We start from the raw sequence: 27,383 nt of genomic DNA on the forward strand, positions 1-27,383 counted from the left end.
TTACTGCCATTTCACTGGAGCTAATGTATATACACTGAGTTGACGAAACATTATTGACTTGCAACCCAGCCCCTTTTGCCCTCAGAGCAGCCTCAATTCGTCGGGGAATCGACTCTACACAAGGTGTCAAATGCATTCCACATGGTTGCTGGCCCATGTTGACTCCAATGCTTCCCACAGTTGTGTCAAGTTGGCTGGATGTCCTTTGGGTGGTGGACCATTCTTGATACACAAGGGAAACTGTTGAGCGTTGAAAAACCCAGCAGCGTTGCAGTTCTTGACACCAACCGGTGTGCCTGGCACCTCCTACCATACCCCGTTCAAAGATATTTCTGTTTTTTATTTCTAATACATTTGCAAACACATTTTAAAACCTGTTTTTGCTTTGTCATTATGTGTAGATTGATGAGGGGAAAAAATGAATTGAATCCATTTTAGAATAAGGTTGTAACATAACAAAATGTGGACAAAGGGAAGAGGACTGACTACTTTCCGAATGCACTGTAAATGTTCCTTAGACTGGGCCTACTGCCAGTCCAGTTGCCCTTTAACTCTAGTCGATCTCACAGATGACCCCAGATAGCCAGCCGACACAAATTGGGAGGAAGATTCCACACATGAATGAGAGTTAATACTGCCCAAATCCCTGTGTCGCTCTCTGCGCCCGCTCCCAGACCCATGATGCATGGGAGAGGGGTATGGTCCCACGGGACAGCCAGTGTGGTGCCACTGAGCACCGGCCCCATTGCCACCCACACCCACCCCCACTTTTCATCAAAACAAGCCGCCTCACCATTGCAGAACTGCCAAAACAGCACTTTCAGCCCCCCCAAATCACCCATCCCCCTGCCCTTGTACACCCTGTCTCGAGGTCACCATGTAAATAACTGTGATATAACAAATCTACATCCCTCATCCTAATCAATTACATTTTTTGATGATTCCATACAGTCTCAACTGTAGTAATCTACAGCACACTCACCATGGCTGCAAAGGTGCAGCAGGGTGATTAGATACTAACAACTGAACAGTTCAACATCAGAGTTAGGGCAAGAACTGAACAACTGAATTCCACAGAATTTGAATAGCATATATGTCACGCCCTGACCTTAGAGCTTTTTATGTCTCTATTTTGGGTTGGTCAGGGTGTGATTTGGGTGGGCATTCTATGTTCTATTTTCTATGTTTTTGTATTTCTTTGTTTTGGCCGGGTATGGTTCTCAATCAGGGACAGCTGTCTATCGTTGTCTCTGATTGGGAATCATACTTAGGCAGCCTTCTTTCCCTGTTGTTTGTGGGTAGTTGACTTTGTTAGAGGCATTATAGCTGAAGTTAAGCTTCATGGTCTTTTGCTTGCTTGCTTGCTTGCTTGCTTGCTTGCTTGCTTGCTTGCTTGCTTGCGTGCTTGCTTGCTTGCTTGGCTACATTTCTATAAATAAAAGGAATATGTACGCTCACCATGCTACACTTCTTACGATGCCCGTGACAATATATTGATGTATTATACAGGTTGCCATTGCTTCTGTATACGGTAGTTTTATATCAATATGGCAATAACCGATTCACTGAAAGACCTCAATCAAATACCTATTAGCAGTGCAAGCAGTTGCTTCATCATGGCCTTTCCATTGCTTTCAATTGCTCCAAGTACTCCATGTTTTATTTATTTATTTTTATTTTACCTTTATTTAACCAGGCAAGTCAGTTAAGAACAAATTCTTATTTTCAATGACGGCCTAGGAACAGTGGGTTAACTGCCTGTTCAGGGGCAGAACGACAGATTTGTACCTTGTCAGCTCGGGGGTTTGAACTTGCAACCTTCCGGTTACGAGTCCAACACTCTAACCACTAGGCTACTCTGCCGCTCCGTATTGAGAATTCTTTACTTTTCTTCAAGCAGCAATTGAAAACAAATGATTGCCAGGTACAGTCATTAGTCTTTTAAGTAAGTATTCTTATTCAACAAAGAAATCCACATTACCGAGATACCAATATGTTGAGATAAACCATCATTATGTTGCTACTACTTGAAGAGAATGCACTGCACTCAGCAAATATCAGTAAGTAACACTTACTGATATGAAAATGTATACGAACTCAAAACGTCTGGCTCTCAGTCAGGATCATTACGACATGATTATAAGACATTATGCCTTTAGAATGCATTATACCTGTCATGATTGACAGCTGTGCACTACTGACCCTGGGCCAGTGGTTGGGGCTCACCTGAGCAGGCGGTTGTTCTCCTCGTCAGCATATGACGTAATGTTGATGGCTGTTTCGTTGTGCTGGAGGAACTTAAGGAACTCAGTGGAATCCAGCTGGGAGTCTCCATTGTCATAGTCCTGTAGGAATATTCATTCATACATTTTTAACATTTTATTTAGTATGAAAAGAAATGGCGGAGACGACCATCAGAGCTCTATGGGCTTTCTGTGAGAAGTGTCAACCACACAGGCACACAGGTGGAGATGATCTTGACTCTTTGGGGGGCAGAGCAGGAGAGCTGTTGCATAACTGTTGTTATGTGTTCAAGTGCTGGGCAGTGGGAAGAATGTTAAACAGTCTGTTCTTGCTGTGGGGCGTTTTCCATGCTGTGTAGCTTGGCCCACAGAACAAACAAGATAACTAACTGACAGACGGGGAGAACTCTGTGAATTTTCAACTGATTCTGTCTCCGTAGAGCTGCTGCAAGTGAAGTGTATCATTCCGCTGCTTACGGAGTCATTAAGTAGTCTATACATGCTAACGGATTGTAATCTTAGCCGTTTTATTAAGGTGAGGACAGAGGAGGACTTTCTAGAAGTACAGGACTAGAAATAAATACAACTCCACTCCCACTTTAAATACTGTGAGCTGTCCGGTACTTTTCCTTGCAGTTTTCCAGCAATAGTTCAACTACGAAAGCATCATTACCTCTCTCCACACACACACACACACACACACACACACACACACACACACACACACACACACACACACACACACACACACACACACACACACACACACACACACACACACACACACACACACACACACACACACAACCAGGCACACACTGGGCCCACAACCACAACCACACACACCTAACCACCCACCCAACCCCACAAACACCCCACAAGTCCAACCTACCTTAAAGTACTTGAGCAGGATGTTGGAGAAGTTGGAGCCCTTGGCAAACCAGCCGTCAGGGACCACCTCATTCTGCAGCCACTGGATGACCCGGCTGCGCAACTCATTCCTGTTGGCCAGGTAGCACACGACTACACAGGCAGAGAGGGAGAGAGTAGAGAGGGTAAATGACTATACAGACTCGCTCATATTTACAGCGTGTTTCTACTGGAACTAAGTATGTGAGAGTACTTCTGTTTGTGTGTGTGTGTTGGGTGGGGGCTGGGTGTGAGTGTGTGTGTGTTTCCCTTGAGCACATAGCTGTTGTGTGATAGTGTAAAGGAATATCCAACAGTGTATCTTCTACAGTGCATGCAAGGATAGTATAAAATGAACCTACTGCTATCATTAATCAATTATTCATTAACCTCTCTGAGACAATGGGCCTCATGACCTTGAGCAGTATACTTACTTGGGCTAGCAGCAACAGCTTTGTCTGTCTTTTTCTCTGAAAGAAATCATAACACAATCAAAACAACTGCAAACACTTTGCTTAATCTCCTCTTTATTGCAGATTGTCCGTTGGAACACAGAAATAAAGTTCCCAGCACAGACTTTCCTATTCAAGGTAATACTCTGTGATGGGAAGACCAGCAGTCATATTGAGTGTACATATGTGTTTCATTGAAATGTGTATGGTCTGAGGGGCTTTGTCCATTCTAGTAATATATTTCTATGCCTCAGACAACCTGGAGATTATTTTCAGGGTCCCCTACCTTCACAGTGTCCGTCGTGGTACACCTGGATCTTTAGGCCGGTCAGGCAGGCGTCGCGGTGGAGCTCACAGTGGTTGCGGTACGTCTTACCATTACTGCCACACACAGAGCGCTTGTGAGGTTTACATTGCTGAAGACAGAGAGAGAGAGCACCCATTTTCAATCTGTGGAGTGAGACATTTGGTCTTTGCCAGGAATGTGTGTGTGTATGTGTGAGAATGCATGCATGCATGCATGTGCGTACCGTGTGTGTGTGTGTTTGTGTGTGAGAGTGCAGGCATGCCTGCGTGTGTGTGTGTGTGTGTGTGTGTGTGTGTGTGTGTGTGTGTGTGTGTGTGTGTGTGTGTGTGTGTGTGTGTGTGTGTGTGTGTAGGCTAAGACTCACCTCGATGCACAGGCAGGAAGGTTCCCCTTTCTCTGTCACAGCACACTCCCTGCCAGCCCCACAGAATACATTGGCACACACCCTGGACTTGCTCTTCCCCTCCTCCAGGCAGAGACACAGAAGACATGGGAGATTATACATCTGATGCCTTCTACTTGTGTGATGATGTATGGACATCTACGTAAATACAAATCAACATCTCCTCCTGCAAAGAAATTGAGATGACATTCCACTTCTTACATGCTTTCTTCTAGTCTACATTATCTGAAAGATACAAGGAAACACCAAGGAAATGCATAAGAATTAACAGTAATAAGTAATAGGGAAGGGTTCTTCTCGAAGGTGGCCACCGCCATCTGGTGTTGACTAAAATAGCTAGATTTACAGGTATAAAATTTGACCGGGTTGCAGTAATTTTAGGTTTATTTGAGAAACATGCATTATTATACAATTCTTGAGTAATGTTAGATTCAGAAAACTTGTGATTTTACTGGAACCTGGTCTACTTGGCTTGTGTCAGATAACATTGTATTTGTGACCACATTTTACTCAATGGCTCAATGACCACATTTTACAGACAGACAGACAGACAGACAGTATGCATGCATGCATGCATGCTTTCATGAAGGCTGTCACTAGATGGCGACATGCCTTTCACTTCCTAGCGGTAGGTTTTCTAATGTGTACACCATTACATTCTCTTTCAGATGTCTTGATATGTGTTACATTTTAAGAAACATACATGTCATTTCAATATATATAGACTTTTTACACTCAAACACATACACAGAGAGAGAGAGAGAAAAGTGTGTTGCCCTTGTCTGCTATCTAAATCCTCCAGACTGATATCCAGACCCACAGTTGCAGATGGAAGTCTGAACAGCCCGTTGACCTGTGACCTTTCATTCACAGCGAGGGCCGCTAAGCCACAGTGACTTTAGCATAACAATAACATAACAATTCAGCAAATGCCCTCACACACGCATAGTGACACATGTTCTCTCAGCCAACACAGTCAGTCAAAAGACACCAGCACTTTTATAGGGCAGATGGTAGACAGACAGACACTGGACCAGTATGTCATGTAGTGTCCAGGTGACTAAATAACACAAACAAACCCACACACACACACATAATATATATATATACACACACACACATTTGTTTAACTATACTTGTGGGGACCAAACAATTGATTCCTGTTCAAAATCCTCTTTTCCCTAACTCCTAACCCTTAACCCTTAACCGAACTCCTAACCCTAACTAATTATAACCCTAACCCTTAAGCCTAATTAGCCTGCGAAATGTCCCCACTTGTCTGTATTTTCCTTGTTTTACTATCCTTGTGAGGACTTCTAGTCCCCACAAGGATAGTAAACCCCCACAGAGATGTATTCCTTTACGGGTCAACTCTTTCCCACAAGGCTCTGCTATTACGAAGACAACAGGAAAGTCCTCCAAACAAATGGAAAACAGTGAGTGACACACTACAGCATTGTCCAGAAAGGGCCTTCCATTCAGGAAAACGGATATCAATCTATGTGAATCCAACATTTGGTGGTCCTTTGAACAGCCCAGAGATGAAGTAAACAGAGAAAGAACAAGACTGCTATGAAGCCAAGAGGTCTAACTTCCACCACAAAAGAGTAGTGGGTCAGGATGGGGAATGGGAGACCCTCTATTCTTCCAGTATAGCACAATACCATACCTTCAAGTTGGAATCTGCATGGCACCAATAAGATATTATATTTTCTATGCATATATGAGGGTGTTCAAATCAAATCAAATCAAATTTTATTTGTCACATACAGATGGTTAGCAGATGTTAATGCGAGTGTAGCGAAATGCTTGTGCTTCTAGTTCCGACAATGCAGTGATAACCAACAAGTAATCTAACTAACAATTCCAAAACTACTGTCTTATACACAGTGTAAGGGGATAAAGAATATGTACATAAGGATATATGAATGAGTGATGGTACAGAGCAGCATACAGTAGATGGTATCGAGTACAGTATATACATATGAGATGAGTATGTAGACAAAGTAAACAAAGTGGCATAGTTAAAGTGGCTAGTGATACATGTATTACATAAGGATGCAGTCGATGATGTAGAGTACAGTATATACGTATGCATATGAGATGAATAATGTAGGGTAAGTAACATTATATAAGGTAGCATTGTTTAAAGTGGCTAGTGATATATTTACATCATTTCCCATCAATTCCCATTATTAAAGTGGCTGGAGTTGGGTCAGTGTCAATGACAGTGTGTTGGCAGCAGCCACTCAATGTTAGTGGTGGCTGTTTAACAGTCTGATGGCCTTGAGATAGAAGCTGTTTTTCAGTCTCTCGGTCCCAGCTTTGATGCACCTGTACTGACCTCGCCTTCTGGATGATAGCGGGGTGAACAGGCAGTGGTTCGGGTGGTTGATGTCCTTGATGATCTTTATGGCCTTCCTGTAACATCGGGTGGTGTAGGTGTCCTGGAGGGCAGGTAGTTTGCCCCGGTGATGCGTTGTGCAGACCTCACTACCCTCTGGAGAGCCTTACGGTTGAGGCGGAGCAGTTGCCGTACCAGGCGGTGATACAGCCCGCCAGGATGCTCTCGATTGTGCATCTGTAGAAGTTTGTGAGTGCTTTTGGTGACAAGCCGAATTTCTTCAGCCTCCTGAGGTTGAAGAGGCGCTGCTGCGCCTTCTTCACGACGCTGTCAGTGTGAGTGGACCAATTCCAGTTTGTCTGTGATGTGTATGCCGAGGAACTTAAAACTTGCTACCCTCTCCACTACTGTTCCATCGATGTGGATAGAGGGGTGTTCCCTCTGCTGTTTCCTGAAGTCCACAATCATCTCCTTAGTTTTGTTGACGTTGAGTGTGAGGTTATTTTCCTGACACCACACTCCGAGGGCCCTCACCTCCTCCCTGTAGGCCGTCTCGTCGTTGTTGGTAATCAAGCCTACCACTGTTGTGTCGTCCGCAAACTTGATGATTGAGTTGGAGGCGTGCGTGGCCACGCAGTCGTGGGTGAACAGGGAGTACAGGAGAGGGCTCAGAACGCACCCTTGTGGGGCCCCCGTGTTGAGGATCAGCGGGGAGGAGATGTTGTTGCCTACCCTCACCACCTGGGGGCGGCCCGTCAGGAAGCTCAGTACCCAGTTGCACAGGGCGGGGTCGAGACCCAGGGTCTCGAGCTTGATGACGAGCTTGGAGGGTACTATGGTGTTGAATGCCGAGCTGTAGTCGATGAACAGCATTCTCACATAGGTATTCCTCTTGTCCAGGTGGGTTAGGGCAGTGTGCAGTGTGGTTGAGATTGCATCGTCTGTGGACCTATTTGGGCGGTAAGCAAATTGGAGTGGGTCTAGGGTGTCAGGTAGGGTGGAGGTGATATGGTCCTTGACTAGTCTCTTAAAGCACTTCATGATGACGGAAGTGAGTGCTACGGGGCGGTAGTCGTTTAGCTCAGTTACCTTAGCTTTCTTGGGAACAGGAACAATGGTGGCCCTCTTGAAGCATGTGGGAACAGCAGACTGGTATAGGGATTGATTGACTATGTCCGTAAACACACCGGCCAGCTGGTCTGCGCATGCTCTGAGGGCGCGGCTGGGGATGCCGTCTGGGCCTGCAGCCTTGCGAGGTTAACACGTTTAAATGTCTTACTCACCTCGGCTGCAGTGAAGGAGAGACCGCATGTTTTCGTTGCAGGCCGTGTCAGTGGCACTGTATTGTCCTCAAAGCGGGCAAAAAAGTTATTTAGTCTGCCTGGGAGCAAGACATCCTGGTCCGTGACTGGGCTGGGTTTCTTCTTGTAGTCCGTGATTGACTGTAGACCCTGCCACATGCCTCTTGTGTCTGAGCCGTTGAATTGAGATTCTACTTTGTCTCTGTACTGACGCTTAGCTTGTTTAATAGCCTTGCGGAGGAATAGCTGCACTGTTTGTATTCGGTCATGTTGCCAGACACCTTGCCCTGATTAAAAGCAGTGGTTCGCGCTTTCAGTTTCACGCGAATGCTGCCATCAATCCACGGTTTCTGGTTAGGGAATGTTTTTATCGTTGCTATGGGAACGACATCTTCAACGCACGTTCTAATGAACTCGCACACCGAATCAGCGTATTCGTCAATATTTTTATCTGACGCAATACGAAACATGTCCCAGTCCACGTGATGGAAGCAGTCTTGGAGTGTGGAGTCAGCTTGGTCTGACCAGCGTTGGACAGACCTCAGCGTGGGAGCCTCTTGCTTAAGTTTCTGCCTGTAGGCAGGGATCAACAAAATGGAGTCGTGGTCAGCTTTTCCGAAAGGGGCGGGGCAGGGCCTTATATGCGTCGTGGAAGTTAGAGTAACAATGATCCAAGGTTTTACCACCCCTGGTTGCGCAATCGATATGCTGATAAAATTTAGGGAGTCTTGTTTTCAGATTAGCTTTGTTAAAATCCCCAGCTACAATGAATGCAGCCTCCGGATAAATGGTTTCCAGTTTGCAAAGAGTTAAATAAAGTTCGTTCAGAGCCATCGATGTGTCTGCTTGGGGGGGGATATATACGGCTGTGATTATAATCGAAGATAATTCTCTTGGAAGATAATGCGGTCTACATTTGATTGTGAGGAATTCTAAATCAGGTGAACAGAAGGATTTGAGTTCCTGTATGTTTCCTTCATCACGCCATGTCTCGTTAGTCATGAGGCATACGCCCCCGCCACTCTTCTTACCAAAAAGATGTTTGTTTCTGTCGGCGCGATGCGTGGAGAAACCCGTTGGCTGCACCGCATCGGATAGCGTCTTCCCAGTAAGCCATGTTTCAGTGAAGCAGAGAACGTTGCAGCCTCTGATGTCCCTCTGGAATGCTACCCTTGCTCGGATTTCATCAACCTTGTTGTCAAGAGACTGGACATTGGCAAGAAGAATGCTGGGGAGTGGTGCGCGATGTGCCCTTGTCCGGAGTCTGACCGGGGGGACCATGTACAGACTGCAGCCTGGTGTCACAGATGGCATGACGGGGGGTCAGAGATCACCAGCTGCCTGAGCCTAGTGACCCCTGACCTCTCACCATTGATATTTTTTGGTATTTTATTAGGATCCCCATTAGGGTCCACACAGCCACAGCTACACTTCCTGCCCGGCCACACAGCCCTACTTAAGTAACAATCATAGGGGGGGACAAAATGGCGCCATAGCGAGTACACTGTGTTTCAGCGAGCTCCCATGGCATTCGTAAATGTATATTTTTACATTCATCTCCTAGCTTGAAAAAGTGGTAGAATTGGCTAAATAAGTTATCCTACAATGAGTCTGATGGCTATTTCTCAAAAATCTCCGACAATATGCCCAACAGAACTACTAAGAACTCGACCAAAACCACCATCTCTGTAGATGTGCAGGAGGAGCTAGCTAACGTTAGCGAAGCTAACACCATTGCGGACCCAGGCACAATGGACCTGGTGATTCAAAAGATGACTGATAACATTACTAAAGTGATCGATGTTAAGATAAGAACGGTCTTGGAAGCAATAGCAGGCCATTCAGCTGAACTACAGAGGGTTGTCAAACGTGTTGATGAGGCGGAAGGAAGAATTGCTACAGTGGAAACTTCAACTACATCTATGGACACTAAGATAAAAGCACTTGAGAAACAGGTGCACGAAATGGCGGAGCACATTGACGACTTGGATAATCGAGGACGCAGATGCAATATTCGTGTTGTGGGACTGCCGGAAAATTCTGAAGGGACACGTTCAGTAAAATAATTTGAGGAATGGATCCCTGGCTACCTACAAATGGACACTAAGGCTGGTCGTGTGAAGCTGGACAGAGCCCATCTCTCTCAAGCACCGATACCCGGTCCCAACCAGTGCCCACGGCCAGTGGTTATAAAGTTCCACAACTTCACCGACAAGCAGCGCGTCATGGATGCGGCTAGAAACATCGGTTCTGACGGTAGTCAACGTAAAGGTCCAAAGGTCTCATTCTTCAATGATCATTCCACAGAGGTTGTACGAAGACGCAAAGCGTTTGATGAGGCGAAGGCTCGACTCAGGAGAATGAAGATGGACTACGCACTGCTGTACCCGGCCACATTGAAGATTATGGTCAACGGATCGCCTAAAAAACTCTACACACCTGAAGAGGCTGCTGCGTTTATTGACTCTCTCGGGTAAATAACTTTAAGCTGCACCTTAAGCTGGATAACTTTTTTATTTTTATTTGAATCTGATCATGAAACAGTGGTGTGAGTTCTCAGGTGCTCCGGTTCAGTAATATTCGTATCTTTATTATTTTTCTTGCTAAAGTAACTGCCGCTATAGCTCAGGCTGAGATATGTGTGAATCTATATTGGTGCCCAGGCTTGGTTTTAGGTGGAAGAGCCTCAATCTTCTTCTATTGATTTTCATTTCCATATATATAAAGGATGAGGCTATTGAGTGGCAATGCGGACTTAAGAGTCTACATTGGAAAGTTGAAATCCCCTGCATGTTAGCTAGTGGGAAACCCCCTTTTGGATCTTTACAAGTTTCGTTTTTGGGTTTAGTATAGTTCGAGTTCAGGGTTCATATCGTTTGTTTATGCTCGGTGAGATAGAAGAGAGTTCAACACATGGAAAAAGGTACTACCCCACTTTTACAGTAGGATTCAGTCTGGCTATTGAATGGTCAAGGTCAATGGCAGGTCACAGACTGCGTGTATGTACATGGAACATTAGAGGGAGCCATAACCCCATTAAGAGGAAGAAAATACTGTCTTTTAAAAAAAATATATATATTGATATCGTCCTGTTGCAAGAAACTCATTTGGATGATAAGGAGCATCTGAAATTGCAACAAGGGGGGTTTGGTCAAGTGTTTTTCTCATCATTTACATCCAGAAGTAGAGGTGTAGCAATAGAGGTGTAGAGGTGTAGCAAGAACTTACCACTTAAGGTCTTGAATTGTGTGAAAGATAAATTTGGTCGCTTTGTTATAATTAATGGTACTTTACAAGGGCAGAACATTTCCATAATGAATATTTACTTCCCCCCTGCCCACCCCCCTGATTTCCTCACTAAGGTATTTCTAGACTTTTCAGAATTAAACTCAGACACTGCAGTGGTTGGAGGAGATTTTAATTGTTTGTTGAACCCCCTTATTGATAAGTGTCCCAGCTGTATAGCTTCAGTCTCTCCTCAAGCTAAGTCACTTAAAGCTATTTGTGATGATCTGGGGGTATGCTGATGTTTGGAGAACTTTTCATCCCTCCAACAGAGAGTTCACTTTCTTCTCTGCACCTCATGGTTGTCAGACTAGAATAGATTACTTTTTTATGCCCAGGACGTCTTTGCAGTCTGTTTCATCCGCTAGGATAGGAAGCATAGTCATATCTGATCATGCGGAGGTGATCCTGGACATAAAACTCAACGGGGCATCCAATCGGTCAAGACATTGGAGGTTGAATACAACCATTCTTAAAGACCGTACATTCACATCATATTTTATTACAGAGTTTAAGGCCTTTTTCTCTATTAACTCTCAATCAACAGATAACCCCTCGCTCCTTTGGGAAACCTGTAAAGCGTACGCCAGGGGTCTGATTATGTCATTCACAGCCACTAAGAGACCTGTAAAGCGTACGCCAGGGGTCTGATTATGTCATTCACAGCCACTAAGAGACCTGTAAAGCGTACGCCAGGGGTCTGATTATGTCATTCACAGCCACTAAGAGACGGAAAAAGCGTGAAAAGCAAAAAACGTTAGAGGGTGAATTAAGAACTAAAGAGAAGGACTACATTAAAACTCCCACTCCTGCCCTATTAAAGGAAATATCAGTCATTAGATCAACGTTGGACTCTCTCCTAACACAGGATGCTGAAAAGAAAACGATATTTGTCAGGCAAAAGCTATATAAACATGGCGATAAGCCGGGAAAGTACTTGGCATACCTAGCTAAAAAGAGAGCTGACTCTCAGTCAATTGCTACTATTACTGATTCTGATGGCAATCATTTATATGAAAATATAATTGATAAATGACTCATGCAAACCTTTATGCCTCAGAACTCCCAAATGATGCACCCATATTAATGATGCACATTAATGCCCCTATTACCGAGGAAGAGATAATGTTCGCAATTAAGAATCTGCAAAATGGTAAGGCCCCAGGACCAGACGGGTTTTGTAGTGAGTTCAATAAAGAGTTCCATGGCCTGATCCTTGAGCCATTGCGTGATATGTTTAACCACTCATTTTCAAATGACCAGCTCCCTCAAATGCTGAGAGAAGCCAACATATCACTTATTCACAAAAAGGGAAAATGTCCAGAGTCTTGTTCCTCGTACAGACCAATTTCCCTTCTGAATGTGGATAGAAAATTGCTTTCTAAAATTCTAGCCAGAAGATTATCGGACTCACTGCCACTAATTGTGAAAGGAGACCAAACTGGCTTCATTAAGGGCCGTTAGTCATGCATCAATGTCGGGCGGCTTCTTAATGTAATTCCAGCCTACCAACAAAGTGCTATGGATGGTATTGTGCTCTCCCTAGATGCTGAGAAAGCATTTGATCATGTGGAGTGGTCTTACCTATTCTTTGCTCTAAATACATTTGGTCTAGGGGACAACTTTATAAAATGGGTGAACATTTTATATGATGATCCACAGGCTGCTGTCCTTACTAATGGGCTAAGGTCAAATAGCTTCTCTATATACAGAGGTACCAGACAGGGCTGTCCTTTGTCTCCTCTCCTCTTTGCACTCGTTATGGAACCACTGGCCGAGGCCATCAAGGTAACGCCTGCTATACAGGGGCTGCTCATTGGTGATGTTCACCATAAAATAAGCTTGTATGCTGATGATGTCCTGATATTCATCTCTAGTCCCGAGACTTCAATTACATCTCTTATTAATATTATTGAATTATTCAGAAAATTCTCAAGCTACAAGATTAACTTAACTAAATCAGAGGCTATGCCACTTGGTAGCCTACACTCTGTACCTAATACTCCCCCCCCTTCCCTTTTAAATAGTCTCCCTCAGGTTTTATGTATCTGGGTATATTTGTAACTCCTAAATTCCAGGAAATGTACAAAGCCAATTTTGTTCCCTTGTTTGATACAATAAGGCAGGATCTGGAGCGCTGGAACTCTCTCCCTATTTCTTGGTCGGGAAGAATATCCCTCTTGAAAATGAACATTTTACCTAGACTACTTTACCCAATCCAAATGATCCCAGTATTACTCTCCAATAAGGTAATAAAGGATGTAAATGGATGGCTAAGTTCCTTTATATGGAGTAAACGCAAGCCAAGACTTAAGATGGCAATATTGCAGCTGCCAAGTTCTATGGGTGGCTTGGATCTGCCCAATATCTGGTTCTATCAGTGGTGTGCCCACCTATGTTATATTTCTGACTGGATCACAAACAATGACTCCTCTATTTGGTTAGACATTGAGACTTCTCTTTCAAAATACCCCTTACAGGATCTTTTATTTTTCAGAAGTTTCAAGTCTGTAGAAGATCACTGCAATAATCCCGTTACACTTAACACACTCAAAGTATGGAGGTCAGTTCAACGCTTCCTGGGAAGGTCCAAACTAACCTCTGCTCTTACCCCAATTCTTAACAACCCAGATTTTGGTCCAGGATTGTTGGATGCTTGCTTTCACTTTTGGCTTAATAAGGGCACACGCAGACTAAATGACTTATATGCTGATAAGATTTTATTGTCATTTGAGCAGATGGTCGAGAAATATCGACTCCCAAAGCAGGACTTTTTCCGCTTCCTACAGGTAAGACGTTATATTCTGAAGAGCACCACCTTAATTGGTAACCCTGATATGTCTGTCATTGAAAGAATGCTTTTTTTTCCCACAAAGGAAAATGTCTGTAAGTCTGTTTTATGATGCTTTAAGGTCCTTTTCTGCTGTCAACACACAGAGGGTGAAACAAGTGTGGGAGAAAGAATTGTCTGTTACTATTGACGAAGAGATGTGGGAGGACATTTGGAGATATGCAAAAACAATATCTATATGTAATCGTACTAGAGCAATCCAGTTAAGAATAATACACAGATTGCATATATCCCCAAATCGCAGACATTCTTTTAGCCCCTCTTCCTCTTCTCCTCAGTCTCTTAAATGTAAAACTGATACAGACACCCTAACACATTGTTTATGGCCATGTACCAAAATACAAATATACTGGTCTGGTGTTCTGCAAGAAATTGAAAAGATCCTAGGGGTTGATCTAGAATTGGACCCAGTTTCATTACTGTTGGGTCTCCCTAGTAGGCATGTTACTTCTGTGGGTAAGAGGAGGCTTTACAACATCCTTACCTTCGCAGCGAGGAAAAACATCCTTTTACAGTGGATTAGTGATAAGGTTCCTTCTATTAAAGATTGGCATAAGATACTATTTGAATGGGTGCCTCTGGAATATCTGACATGTACATTGCATTCTAAAACAGATCAGTTCTACAAAATATGGGAACCTTATCTAAATGACCTAGAACCTGAGGTATCAGCTATTATGCTGCAAGGATTCTCTTAGAATGGTGGTGATCTATGTATTTCAGAATTACACTGCACGTTCCATGTGTGGAACATAACTTCTTGGTTTAAACAGAGCTTTTTTGTTTAATTTCTGTTTGTAAGTTTGTTTAAAATGTATGTATTGAGAGACGCAATGATGGGGATGGGGTGAGAGAAGCACCGAGCGGGAAGAGGAAAATGGTGTACGTATGTATGGGTGTGTATGTATGTGTGTATGTATGTATGTATATATGTATATTATATATGTATACGCAGGTATGTGTAAGTGAGTGCTGGTTTTTGTGTGCTTTGTCTCTGTTGTTGTATCTCTTAATATGGGTGGAAATTGTGAAATTCCAATAAAAAATACTGTTACAAAAAGAACGTAACAATCATAACTATCTGCTGGCATGTCACTGCTTGGCTGGCATGTCACTGCTTGGCTGGCATGTCACTGCTTGGCTGGCATGTCACTGCTTGGCTGGCATGTCACTGCTTGGCTGGCATGTCACTGCTTGGCTGGCATGTCACTGCTTGGCTGGCATGTCACTGCTTGGCTGGCATGTGTTTTGAGATTTTCACAGACAAAAGATATGCAGTCAAAAAAGTGACAAGTGACCAACAGCTTTGTGCAATCTCTCTCGCTCTATACAAGTATCCTAAGCTAAACAATCAAGAGGGTTTGCAGTTTTTTTCCCGATTATATCGGCTCCATTGAGCCAGGCAAGCCCAATCAAGCTCAACATTTGAAATGATTCTGAATACTATTTGAACCTAGGCCTGACACACACATGCACACGCACGTACAGTAAGTGCACGCTCTCGCGCGCAGACAGACACACACACACACACACACACACACACACACACACACACACACACTGTATGATATGCAGGTTAGGTCGAGACCCCTGTCTCAGGCGTGAAATTAGTACACGTGAAGATTTATGGCAGGGTCGGTCCACAGGCCAAGAGCTGATGGTAAAAAAAGACATCCATCTTCGAGCTGTCTAACAGAGGAGCTGTACACACTTGAACACACACACACAGATTTGTTGGAGCTGGAGTGTCTGGTCTGGACTGACTTCTCTCTCTATGTGTCCAGAGGGAGATAGATAGCGTGAGTGGGAGACCACAAGAAGAAAGACATTTCAAGGGAAACGAGGGTGCAAACATTCCCCTGCAGAGCCAAGATGAGGAATTTGGGAGCATGTCCAACCTGTGACTCTCCCATCCACTCCTAACTTGTTTTATAGGGCAACGTCAAGACACTGAAGAGAAAAAAAAAGCTGTACGTCAGGGGCATACCAAACCAATCATGGCTTTAATAAGGTTAGAAGAACCAATCAGTTGGGGAGAGAGCCTTTCATCTGTTATCCAAGGAATCTCGTTTCTAAACGACCTACTTATCTGAGTATAACTTAACTCCGGTTAACCCCAAATTCGACACTCTCTCATTGACCTACATACCAAAATTCCTCACTTCTTGGTATTATTTTTGTGGACAGATTTTGGGCAGAGTAAATGCTCTCGCATCGCCTCTTCCTCTCTGGTGTATCCAGAGAGCTACTGGAGACCCATAGCAGAGACGGAAAAGGAAGCGAGACACCCCCAATCGCTGTTTTCTTCCTGTTTTTTTTCTTTCTCGGGTTCAATGAAAGTCACTGAACTAACTAGACCAGACGCTGCTGCTATTGCATTGGTATCTATGGGAGGCTGACAATTTTCCCCCCAATGGTAAACGCCCTGATCTTCATTTATCCACCATCTTTGCCCATATGGCTCAAACAGTGGAAGTGAGTGTGAATGGACTGTGAGCAAAACATAACGGGTACACAATTCTACACAACACTGCCTACATGGCTTTCACAATAAAAAACCTTCTGGCTCCACCAGCACCTTCGGAGGGGCCTCAGGGGAAGATGCCAGGGATAATAACTGTTTCTGCTCTTTATTTCACAGCCACTTTGAGTCATTTGGAGGGAGAGGCCTAGAAGAGGCCAGGCAGGAAAGAACACACAGGGAACAGTGATTACTTTAGCAGGGAGACAGACGGCAAACATGGGTCTGGCCTGGTCACTCCACAGGGTGAGGAGAGCGACTGTGTTCTCCAACTGTGGTAAATATTCAAACCAGTGCCAAGACTAAAACTTCATGATTGAGTTATCACTTTGGGACTGTACTGTAGTGGGGATGACCACGACTTACACTAAACTATGACTAATGACCATGCATCGTCAGACAACCAAAGGTCCATTTATTGGATATATATTGGATAATGTTATTTTACAGACAGAATGAACTATAAGGCCAACACTGAGTTTCTGTGAGGTTCACACCAGCAACACTAGTTACTAGACACCCGTACGACTCAAACACAGGAAGTGAGTGTGGACTGATTGTGAGCAAAACACAATGAGTACACAATTCTACACAACAGTGAGTGATCACTTTGGAGAAACCTTCCAGCGCCCAGTTGTAGACAAGAAACAGACCTAGTCCCAAAAACAAACAAACATGGGTTTCCTTCGATTCAAACAAAGGAAGTGTCACTTTCATCGTCCTATTTGGCAAATAAATATTTTCTAAAACAGGGAGAGGTCACACACATGACAGAAAAACAACCATGTTAAGGTTTGAGTCATAATAAACTATTACTGTATTCAGGTCACGAAGATGTCATATTGGAAGAAAATACTCTCTCCTTTCTGGTGTGTGTGTGTCTGTCTGTCTGTCTGTCTGTCTGTCTGTCTGTCTGTCTGTCTGTCTGTCTGTCTGTCTGTCTGTCTGTCTGTCTGTCTGTCTGTGTGTGTGTGTGTGTGTGTGTGTGTGTGTGTGTGTGGACTCCTTTGGATGAGTAATGGACAGATACCGTTCAATGACAAACCAGTCACACCCTATCTGTAACTTCAAGATCCTTTGTCACCAAAGCTTCAAAAGGCTTTACATAAAATGTAATTGCCAATGTCACATTTCTCTTTGAAAGCCAGTAATAAAGGCTGTAGAGGCTGATTGTACTCTATATTATACTGATTATACTCTTTCATTCTAAAGTGCCTTCCAGGAGAGGAGCGCGTGTATCATAACTCACAAAGACCCAAATCACTAGGCCCACAGTGTACTGAACATATGAGCCCCATTAGTCCTTTGCAGGCAGACAACAAAACAATTGAGATGGAGGTAGAGGAAATGTTGTTTTTGTACCGTAACCTCCGTCTCATGTAAGGCTGTGTCTGTGGCTATTGGGGAAGGGGGCCATATCCAGCTGAACAGAAGGACAAACAAAGAAGGGCCTCTTGTCTCCCTGCTGAGAGAATGTGCGGGTAACTGCCAAAATGAAGGAGGCGCCTACTTGGTATCTTAATAGGGCGGTGGACGACTACGAGCCAGAACAGCTTCAAAGCACCTTGGCATAAATTCTACAAGAGTCTGGAAGTCTATTGTAGGGATGCGACACCATTCTTCCACGAGAAATTGTATCATTTGGTGTTTTGTTGATGGTGGTGGAAAACGCTGTCTGAGGCGCCGCTCCAGAATGTCCCATAAGTGTTCAATTGGGTTTAGATATGGTGGTTGGGACGGCCATGGCATATGGTTTACAATGTGTTCATGCTCATCAAACCATTCAGTGACCACCCGTGCCCTGTGGATGGGGGCATTGTCATCCAATGGGGGCATAGCCATGGTAGCCAAAACAATGTAAAGAAAAAATAAATTGTGCCGTCTGGTTTGCATAATATAAGGAACTTTAAAGGATTTAGACTTTTAATTTTCATACTTAAGTATATTTGAGCAATTACATTTACTTGTGTTACTTAAGTATATTTAAAATTTAGACTTTGAATCAAGTAGTATTTCACTGGGTGACTTTCACTTTTACTTGAGTAATTTATTATCTTTACTTTTACTATGACAATTGGGTACTTTTTCCAGCAATTACGTTCCATACAGTACAGAACTACATGTAACTGCAGAACAACTTCAAACTTGCCTGATCCATCTACATAGCATCATGATTTTGGTATAAACTACACACACAAATCAATAACAATCAGTGAAGTCGTGTCTTAATAAGTGAACAGCATTCTTTCCCTCTACTATAGTCAATCTCCCAGGTTAGGTCCAAATGAGAGAGGTCACCCCACATACCAGGCATTCCTGCCCAGGTCAAAGGCCTGATTCGGGGGACTGCTCACCCAGACAAACCCTCTGACTTCCAGGGCCATGGCTGCTCGCTCCAGCTATGCTGACCCATGTAGCACTTGCACAGCCCACCTCCTGCTGCTTAGCCTACACACACACACACACACACACACACACACACACACACACACACACACACACACACACACACACACACACACACACACACACACACTCACACATAAATACCCTCACACACTGGAATGATCTCACCCATGCGTGAGCGCACATACACATTAGTGATGGGGGAAAAAACAATACAATTACATATTGGGATATTATTTTTGGCGATATATCATATTGTATCGTTTTAACAACATTGCAATATTATTTTTGTGCTAGTTTGCTGTAGCTATGCCAAAACGTTCCTTTATAGCATGTTCTCCATCTCCTTTCTAAATAGGGAGCCTATTTGTTTCCAGCACTTTCATTTCCATGACTGATCAAAACTCATTTTATCATGGCTCTCTCGTCTACAGCAGATGGTGAGCAATATGTTTGAAACACCGGATCGCAATAAAATCACAGCATCGAATTGCAATACATATAGAATCGTGAGAATCGCAATACATATCGTGATAATATCGTATTGAGAGGTCCCTGGGAATTCCCAGTCCTAATACACATGCACGCACAAGGGTCTGAGCTGTGTGTGAAACCATCACCATGTTGGGAAGTAAGCTGCTGTCGGGAGGGTGAGGGAGGTAGGGGGATACTAGACTTCCACAATGGGGGGGTCAGAGGGCTTTGATCATGGGGAGGTGACCCTGTGTGGCCCCTGGCTTGTAAGAGGACATCTGGCCTGAGGTGGCCCAGCTGGGAGTGAAACTTTGTAAACTCCATATCAGTCTTTACGAGACATCTTCAAGAAGAAGCAGCTGCTTAACCACAGGATTTGTGTAAACTACAGAGGCGGGATTAGAAGTCACTAGCACAAAGTGATTCTTTGATAACTGTGACTTGTTGAACCTCTCAGTTTTAGACCCTGACTCGGGCATCAGATAGGTCAATAGGTACTAATAATAGTCGCTATACCCCCCCTAAAATGGTACCTGACAAAGTGAATTGAGTCAACGCATATATCTTTCATTATGTAATGAATCACAGTTGTTTCCAAAGCTGGCAATGCGTTTGTTCTACTTCCTTGTTTAATTTTGCGTTCCCAACAAGCAGTATGCTTGCAGAAATAAATAAGAACATGGATTCCCTGAACAAAACACACATTTCACATTAAGCTTTACAGAGCTAGTAGGGCGTTAAGGGGGGCAGTGAATTCCTCATAGGCTCTCTCATGCCTCGGCTCGAATCCAAAAAGGCCAGCTTCTAACCCAAAGAACTCGCAGCATTTTCCTCCACTCACACGTTCAACCTGAGCAGTGACAACTCGGCCCGTGTTACAAAAAAGTTTAGATACAAATTCTATGTGAGAACACCCTTTCTGATTCTCCCTCTTTTTCAGTTCTCTTCACAGATCTCCTTGGGAGTTGCGGCTGAGTTTGCAGTGTCCTAGCTGCTACTGTAGAACGTATTCTCTTTATTTGTCTGTCGCTCTAAAATGAGCATTGAAAGAATTCCATGCATTTAAATTAGAATATTGGTTGACAGATTTGCATCATCCATTATGTATTAAAAGCTTTCATTAATGAGATCTTGGAGAGGTTATAAACAGGCATTCCACAGGCTCTCATTCATTCTTTGATTATCTCTGACAAATGAGATTTAAGATAGAGCGTCTCGTTCCTAACGGCTGTTTGAACCAATAAAAGCAAAGGTGATGTCATGATCAAAAAGGCGGGCTCTAACTGCCTAATCAGCCTATAGCCTTATTGTTTCAAGTTCGTTCTCATGCTGGGTGAATGGAATGCCGTTACAGTGCTTCTCTCATCCATCCAAAAGCCTTGTATATACTGTACCATCTCCCATCTCCTTGGGAAGCTCTGTTCACTCAACTCCTCTCCCCTCTAACTGTGTATAGCTCCCCTCTTCTCCCCTCCTCGTCCCCGTCCTCCCTCCCTCTCTACCCGGCCAGTCTCTCAACTAACTCTCATCGCCTATATCTCACTCTCCCACTCTTGTTCCTCACTTCTTCATCCCACTCTCTCTCTCTCCTATCCACTTTCTTCCACCCTCCTGTCTCAAACTCTTCTTTTTCTGTCTATAACTCATCTCCCTCTCTCCCTGGCTAGTCTTGGCTGGTGCTGAGTGGTGTCATGGCAGAACGGGTGTGTTCCTGTGTTGCTCTGTGCAGGCGGAGAGGGTGAGCTAATGGCTGACAGATGTTTAGAGGAGGAGGAGACACTCTAGGACAAGACATTCTTAAGCAGAGCACTGTTCCAATCACACACTGGTGAGTAGGGCCAAGCTAGCACACAATAAACGTATAAACAGTTCTAAACAGTTCTAGACCATTCTGTTAATACAAGACAACCTTGCTGTAAATAGCCTTTCTACACCACAAGATTGTGTTTATCAGTAGGCGGTTATGCACTCATTTGTGCTGTGTTCCTTATCAGCCATCCAGGCCACAGCTTCAGTCATCCAGACCACATTTTGAGACTAATTGCCCCCCTAATAGGGCTAGAAATTGGCTGGTTTTCTCTCTGTCTCCTTCTCTCTCTCTCTCTCCCTTTCTTTCTCTCGCTCTTCTTCTCTCGCTCGGGGAAACATGCCAGACCGGGAGAGAGCGGGCAGAGACAAAAGAGAAAGAAAGAGAGGGGGAAACCTTAAACTGGCATAGAACACAGTGAAAAACATCAACCTTTCCCTTAATGAGCTTTACAAGCTGCTCTGTGTAGGAGAGCATTCTTGGATGGCTCTGAAGTGGTGTAATAGGGAAGACATCAAAACTAGGAAATAACATATATATGGAACGATGTAGTAACCAAAAAAGTGTTAAACAAATCCAAATATATTTGAGATTCTTCAAAGCAGCCACCCTTTCCCTTGATGACAGCTTGCACACTCTTGGCATTCTCTCAACCAGCTTCATGAGGTAGTCACCTGGAATGCATTTCAATTAACAGGTGTGCCTTCTTAAAAGTTCATGTGTGGAATTTCTTTCCTTCTTAATGTGTTTGAGCCAATCAGCTGTGTTGTGACAAGGTATACAGAAGATAGCCCTATTTGGTAAAAGACCAAGTCCATATTATGGCAAGAACAGCTCAAATAAGCAAAGAGAAATGACAGTCCATCATTACTTTAAGACATGAAGGTCAGTCAATACGGAACATTTAAGGAACTTTGAAAGTTTCTTCAAGTGTAATCGCAAAAACCATGAAATGCCATGATGAAACTGTCTCTCATGAGGACCGTCACAGGAATGGAAGACGCCGAGTTACCTCTGCTGCAGAGGATAAGTTAATTAGAGTTAATTGCAGATTGCAGCCCAAATAAATGCTTCACAGAGTTCAAGTAACAGACACATCTTAACATCAACGGTTCAGACGAGACTGCGTGAATCAGGCTTCATGGTTGAATTGCTGCAAAGAAACCACTACTAAAGGACAACCACTACTAAAGGACAAGCATGGGCTAAGAAACACGAGCAATGGACCTTAGACCTATGGAAATTTGTCCTTTGGTCTGGTGTCCAAATTTGAGATTTTTGGTTCAACCGCCGTGTCTTTGTGAGACGAGGTGTGGGTGAACGGATGATCTCCGCCTGTGTATTTCCCACCGTAAAGCATGGAGGAGAAGTTGTTATAGTGTGGGGGTGCTTTGCTGGTGACATTGTCTGTGATTTATTTAGAATTCAAGGCACACTTAACCAGCATGGCTACCACAGCATTCTGCAGCGATACGCCATCCCATCTGGTCTGGGCTCTGGGGGACTATCATTTGTTTTTCAACAGGACAATGACCCAAAACACCTCCAGGCTGGGTAAGGGCTATTTTACCAAGAAGGGGAGTGATTGAGTGCTGCATCAGATGCACTGGCCTCCACAATCCCCCAACCTCAACCAAATTCAAATAGTTTGTGATGAGTCGGCCCGCAGAGTAATTGAAAAGCAGCAAACAAATGTTCAGCATATGTGGGAACTCCTTCAAGACTGTTGGAAAAGCATTCCAGGTGAAGCTGGTTGAGAGAATGCCAAGCGGGTGCAAAGCTGTCATCAAGGCAAATGGTGGCTATTTGAAGAATCTCGAATATAAAATATATTTGTTTGACACTTTTTTGGTACTAAATTATTCCATATGTGTTATTTCATAGTTTTGATGTCTTCACTATTATTCTACACTGTAGAAAATAGTCAAAATAAAGAAAAACCCTTCAATGAGTAGGTGTTCTAAAGAGGTGTTCAGTAGGTGTTCTACACACCTAATGAGTAGGTGTGTGTGTGTGTGTGCGTGCCTACGTTTGTGCATGTGTGTGCACGCTTGCCTAACTGTAGTGCTTGTGTGTGTGTGGTTGAGGTGCGACAAAAAAAAATCCTCATTGTCTTTCCCAATTGTTTGTTATATTGGTCTATTTTGTCTGGGACCATCAATCACCTCTCTGGCCACAACAGCACAAGACCAGTTAATTAACAACTGCCATGAACCTAGCCAGAGCCACCAACATGTAAGCAATACTACACTGGTGGTCAATGACCAAAGTGGCAGGCTCTACAAACAACTGTGAACAACTGTTCCTGCATGGAAACCAATCAGAAGTAGTTTACTGGCAACAGGGGTAAAAAAAAAAACTCCCCCAAAAAAACAATGCTGAAGTGAAGTACATCATTCAACAGCAGTGATCAGGATTTGCTTGATATAAATGGAAGGCAGATATCACATTAATTATCTTCTAATGTTCACTGAAATATATGAGTCTGTATGATAAAGACGATTCATAGAGATACTGATGGTTTGGAGCCAATTAGAATATGCTGCTATTTCATTGGCGCATAATGTACACACGACATGCACTCAAAGGCACTGGTTTAGTGAATGTTGACATTACATCTTTGAAGCTGGACAGATGTGCAAGGCTCCGCCTCTTCTTTTTCTGAACTCTGTCTTCTTTAAATGACTGTGTTTAGTTATTTAATATAAAAATATACACGCATCAGACTGTCCCAAGTTAAATTGACCAATCAGACAAGCACGTTACTGTTGGATGATGTACAATAGCCAAATAATTACATAGTACATTTTTGGGGAAAAAAAGGAAAACCTTTGTTTGTCAACAGACGAATTGTCCTCTAGAGCGTATATTTTTTAAATCTAAATAATAAAAAGCATTTACCTCGGCATGACAGCAAACGACTGCGACTAGTAGACACAAAAGGACACTTCGAAACATCTGCGGAGAACACAAATAATACAGTTGCTTCAGTGACAGCCTGACAGTCAAAACATAGCAAAACGGAAGAAACCTAAGTATTTATGAAAACGATGTCTTCCTTTTTTCCAAAACGTACCATGTTAGCGGGTGATGACCCAAAGGCAGAGGGGAAACGGCACTGTTCCGACTGAGACAAAGGAGGAGAGGAAAATTAGATTGGCGAAATCTGAGCGCCACGGAGGAATTTTCCCCGTCTGTCTCCCCCTTCTGTGACTTGGCCAATAGAGCTCGATGCACTCGAATCGGGACGGAGAAACTGCAGCAAGAAGTGAAGTGCTCAAGGATGGACAAATGACGTGGAGAAAGTTGATTCAACGTTTAATGTTATCAAAAAAATACATGTGCCATTTAAATGAGATTTAAGTGAGATTTAAATTTAAAAAATCCCTCCCAAATTTCTGTGTTTAAAAAAACATATATATCATAGGCTAATCATATCATAATAAGTACACAACAATATGTGCTATTCCACATTGAATCAAAACTTTTCATATCTTAATAGTTTATCAAACCTGCAAAGTCCAGTGCACAGTGGCTTCGCATGTAGATGTCAGTTTGTCCGTCATGGGATATAAAGAATGCAGCACCGCCCTCTGACGGTAAGTTATAACACCTACCGTAGATGTACAGTAAGTACAGTAGTATACCTGACAAGTTAATGATGTGGATCATAAATCAAATTGTATAGATTTATTGATTTTGAGAAATGCACACATATACGACACAATGCAAAAAAGAAAAGAAAGAATGTGCTATTTCAAATCGATGCATTACTGTAAAAAAAATGTACATGAAAAATAGTTTACCTTATTCCTACTACTAACAACTCAAATAAGAACTTCCAATATTTTGTTTACCCAAATGTATGTTAATTTTGGGACATTAACACATTTGAACAAATTATGGTAACTGTGTCTAAACATGAATATTAAATTACAGTCCTTTTTTTAATCGCTTTGGTACTATTTTGACTAGTATGTGGTACACTTTCAATTTCACAACTCTTCAATTTCACAACGCTTCGTACAAAACTCAAAACAGATCTTCAAAGAAGACTATTTTTCAAAAGTTTAAGCACATTTTCAATTGACTAAGTACACCACACAAAATCAAACAGAATTTTTTTTCACCAAACCTAATAAGTGTTTCATCTAGAAATACCTTTCAAGTAAAGAAATTGCCTTTCACAATGCAATGCTCACAATACTTTTCATATGATTCTTTTCTCATTTGTTTAAATACATTTGACCATAATTTAATCCAACTGCAATTAGTTGTTAATCACTTATCCGTTTGGTAAACATATAGATTTTAAACTGTTTTGTCTACTATATATGGATTTTGAGAACTACAGAAATAAAATGTGTTTTTGTAAAGTATAAATATCTAAATGACATGTATGATACAAGATACCTGTACATAATGACTACTCGTTATTGCTAACTGATTTCACATAGTGGTAACCACAATTGGTCACCATAAAAGAGGGTGTGTGAACATCTGCAATTATGTTTAATGTGGAGCAGGGTAGACAGCAAGGGAGAGGAAGAAATCAAAGAGCTAGAGGACAAAGGGCACATCAGAGATGTGGGCATGGGTCCCGCCAAAGAGGTGGCCATGGGCCCCGTCAAAGAGGTGGCCATGGGCCCCGTCAAAGAGGTGGCCATGGGCCCCGTCAAAGAGGTGGCCATGGGCCCCGTCAAAGAGGTGGACGTCAGAGTGAGGGAAGCAGGCGGCAGGCAACTGTTATGTCTAATGAAGTCAGGGCTATCGTCGTTGACCATGTGGTAAAAAGAGGTCTTACCGTGGCAGAGGCTGCCAGATTAGTTCACCCAAATCCGAAATGATCAACTGTAAATTCGATCGTGAGAACATTTCACCAAGAATACCGGCAAGTCTGCAGGATTTGCACTATGCTTTACCTTTACATTAACAGTAAATTACATGTCCTAATGCAATGTAAATTCACAAAGCATGTTACAGTAGTCTTACAGTATGATCTATTGACAGCATGCTCTGTTCTACCCTCAGAATTCATGGTGGTGGCTGAGCCGTGTGCTGACCGACCAGCAGGAATGGGCAGTGGTGGAAGTGGTAGAAATGGTGAGGACCAGGAATGACATACAGCTGTACGGCTGTCCGAAATAAAGCAGGCCATTTAGGAGAACGATGACTCCTTTACCAATGTGGCGTCCATCAGCCTACCAACAACCGCTCGCCTTTTGAAGAGGCACCAGGTATCTTAGAAACACATTTACCTGGTGCCTTTTGAGAGAAACGACGACCGGGTGAAACAACTTCAGGCCGAGTATGTTCAGGTACAGCACTATATACTGTATTACTGTTAGTATTTGATGCACACTTCACAATATCATATTGGAACTACACTGTAAAAAATAACTACCCAAAATATATTTTTAGAGGGTGGTTGTGCTTGATGCTGCTGTGAACCATCACAATAATATCTTTGTTGATGAAGCGGGCTTCAAAAACTGGCCAAACCTCGGCGCCGTGGGCGGAACTTCATCGGGCCAACAGGTGACCTGGACAACGTGGAGGAAACATCTCCAGCTATCTCTGAAGATGGTGTGGTAGAACGTAGGCCATTACTTGGGTCCTAAAATGCTGCACACCTAATTGTGTTTATCAATGAAATTGAGCAGGCCTGTCAAGGTGAATGGGTCATGTTATTGTGTGGGACAATGTCAGGTTCAACCATGCAGAGGTGGTTCAGGCATGGTTTCGGGCCCATCCCCGATTCGTGACCCTATACCTGCCCCCATGCTCTCCTTCCCTCAAATCCTATTGAGGATTTTTTTTTATCAGCATGGGGGTGGAAGGTGTATGATCGCCATCCCCATGAGCATGCCACCCTCCTTCTGGCCATGGATGAGGCATGCGATGACGTCAATGCAGACCAATGTCAAGCTTGGATTCGCCATGCCTAAAGGTTTCCCCATGGTGCATGAACAATGAAGACATTCACTGTGATGTGGATTAGAATTTATGACCAAATGCTCAAGAAAGGCTTGGTGCAATGCTAAACGTTATGTTTTATTTTCATTCATTTCATTTGTTAC

The 27,383-nt window shown here is 43.3% G+C and overlaps 1 protein-coding gene across 1 annotated transcript in view; it reads right to left on the reverse strand.

Moving 5' to 3' along the window:
• LOC115134097 (follistatin-related protein 1-like) overlaps nucleotides 1–24,532 on the reverse strand; it is a 29,154-nt gene extending 4,622 nt beyond the window's left edge. Inside the window, exons 1-7 of the mRNA XM_029667740.2 lie at nucleotides 24,380–24,532; nucleotides 24,205–24,261; nucleotides 4,276–4,377; nucleotides 3,891–4,020; nucleotides 3,587–3,622; nucleotides 3,136–3,266; nucleotides 2,227–2,345 (exon numbers count right to left, since the gene is read on the reverse strand). Coding sequence (XP_029523600.1) covers nucleotides 2,227–2,345; nucleotides 3,136–3,266; nucleotides 3,587–3,622; nucleotides 3,891–4,020; nucleotides 4,276–4,377; nucleotides 24,205–24,261; nucleotides 24,380–24,382 — 578 coding nt within the window. The 5' untranslated portion in view covers nucleotides 24,383–24,532. The remainder of the gene's footprint in view (nucleotides 1–2,226; nucleotides 2,346–3,135; nucleotides 3,267–3,586; nucleotides 3,623–3,890; nucleotides 4,021–4,275; nucleotides 4,378–24,204; nucleotides 24,262–24,379) is intronic.
• Nucleotides 24,533–27,383: the final 2,851 nt, after the last annotated feature.

The sequence above is a fragment of the Oncorhynchus nerka genome, linkage group LG2, assembly GCF_034236695.1.
Source record: "Oncorhynchus nerka isolate Pitt River linkage group LG2, Oner_Uvic_2.0, whole genome shotgun sequence".
Taxonomy (NCBI): Eukaryota; Metazoa; Chordata; class Actinopteri; order Salmoniformes; family Salmonidae; genus Oncorhynchus; species Oncorhynchus nerka.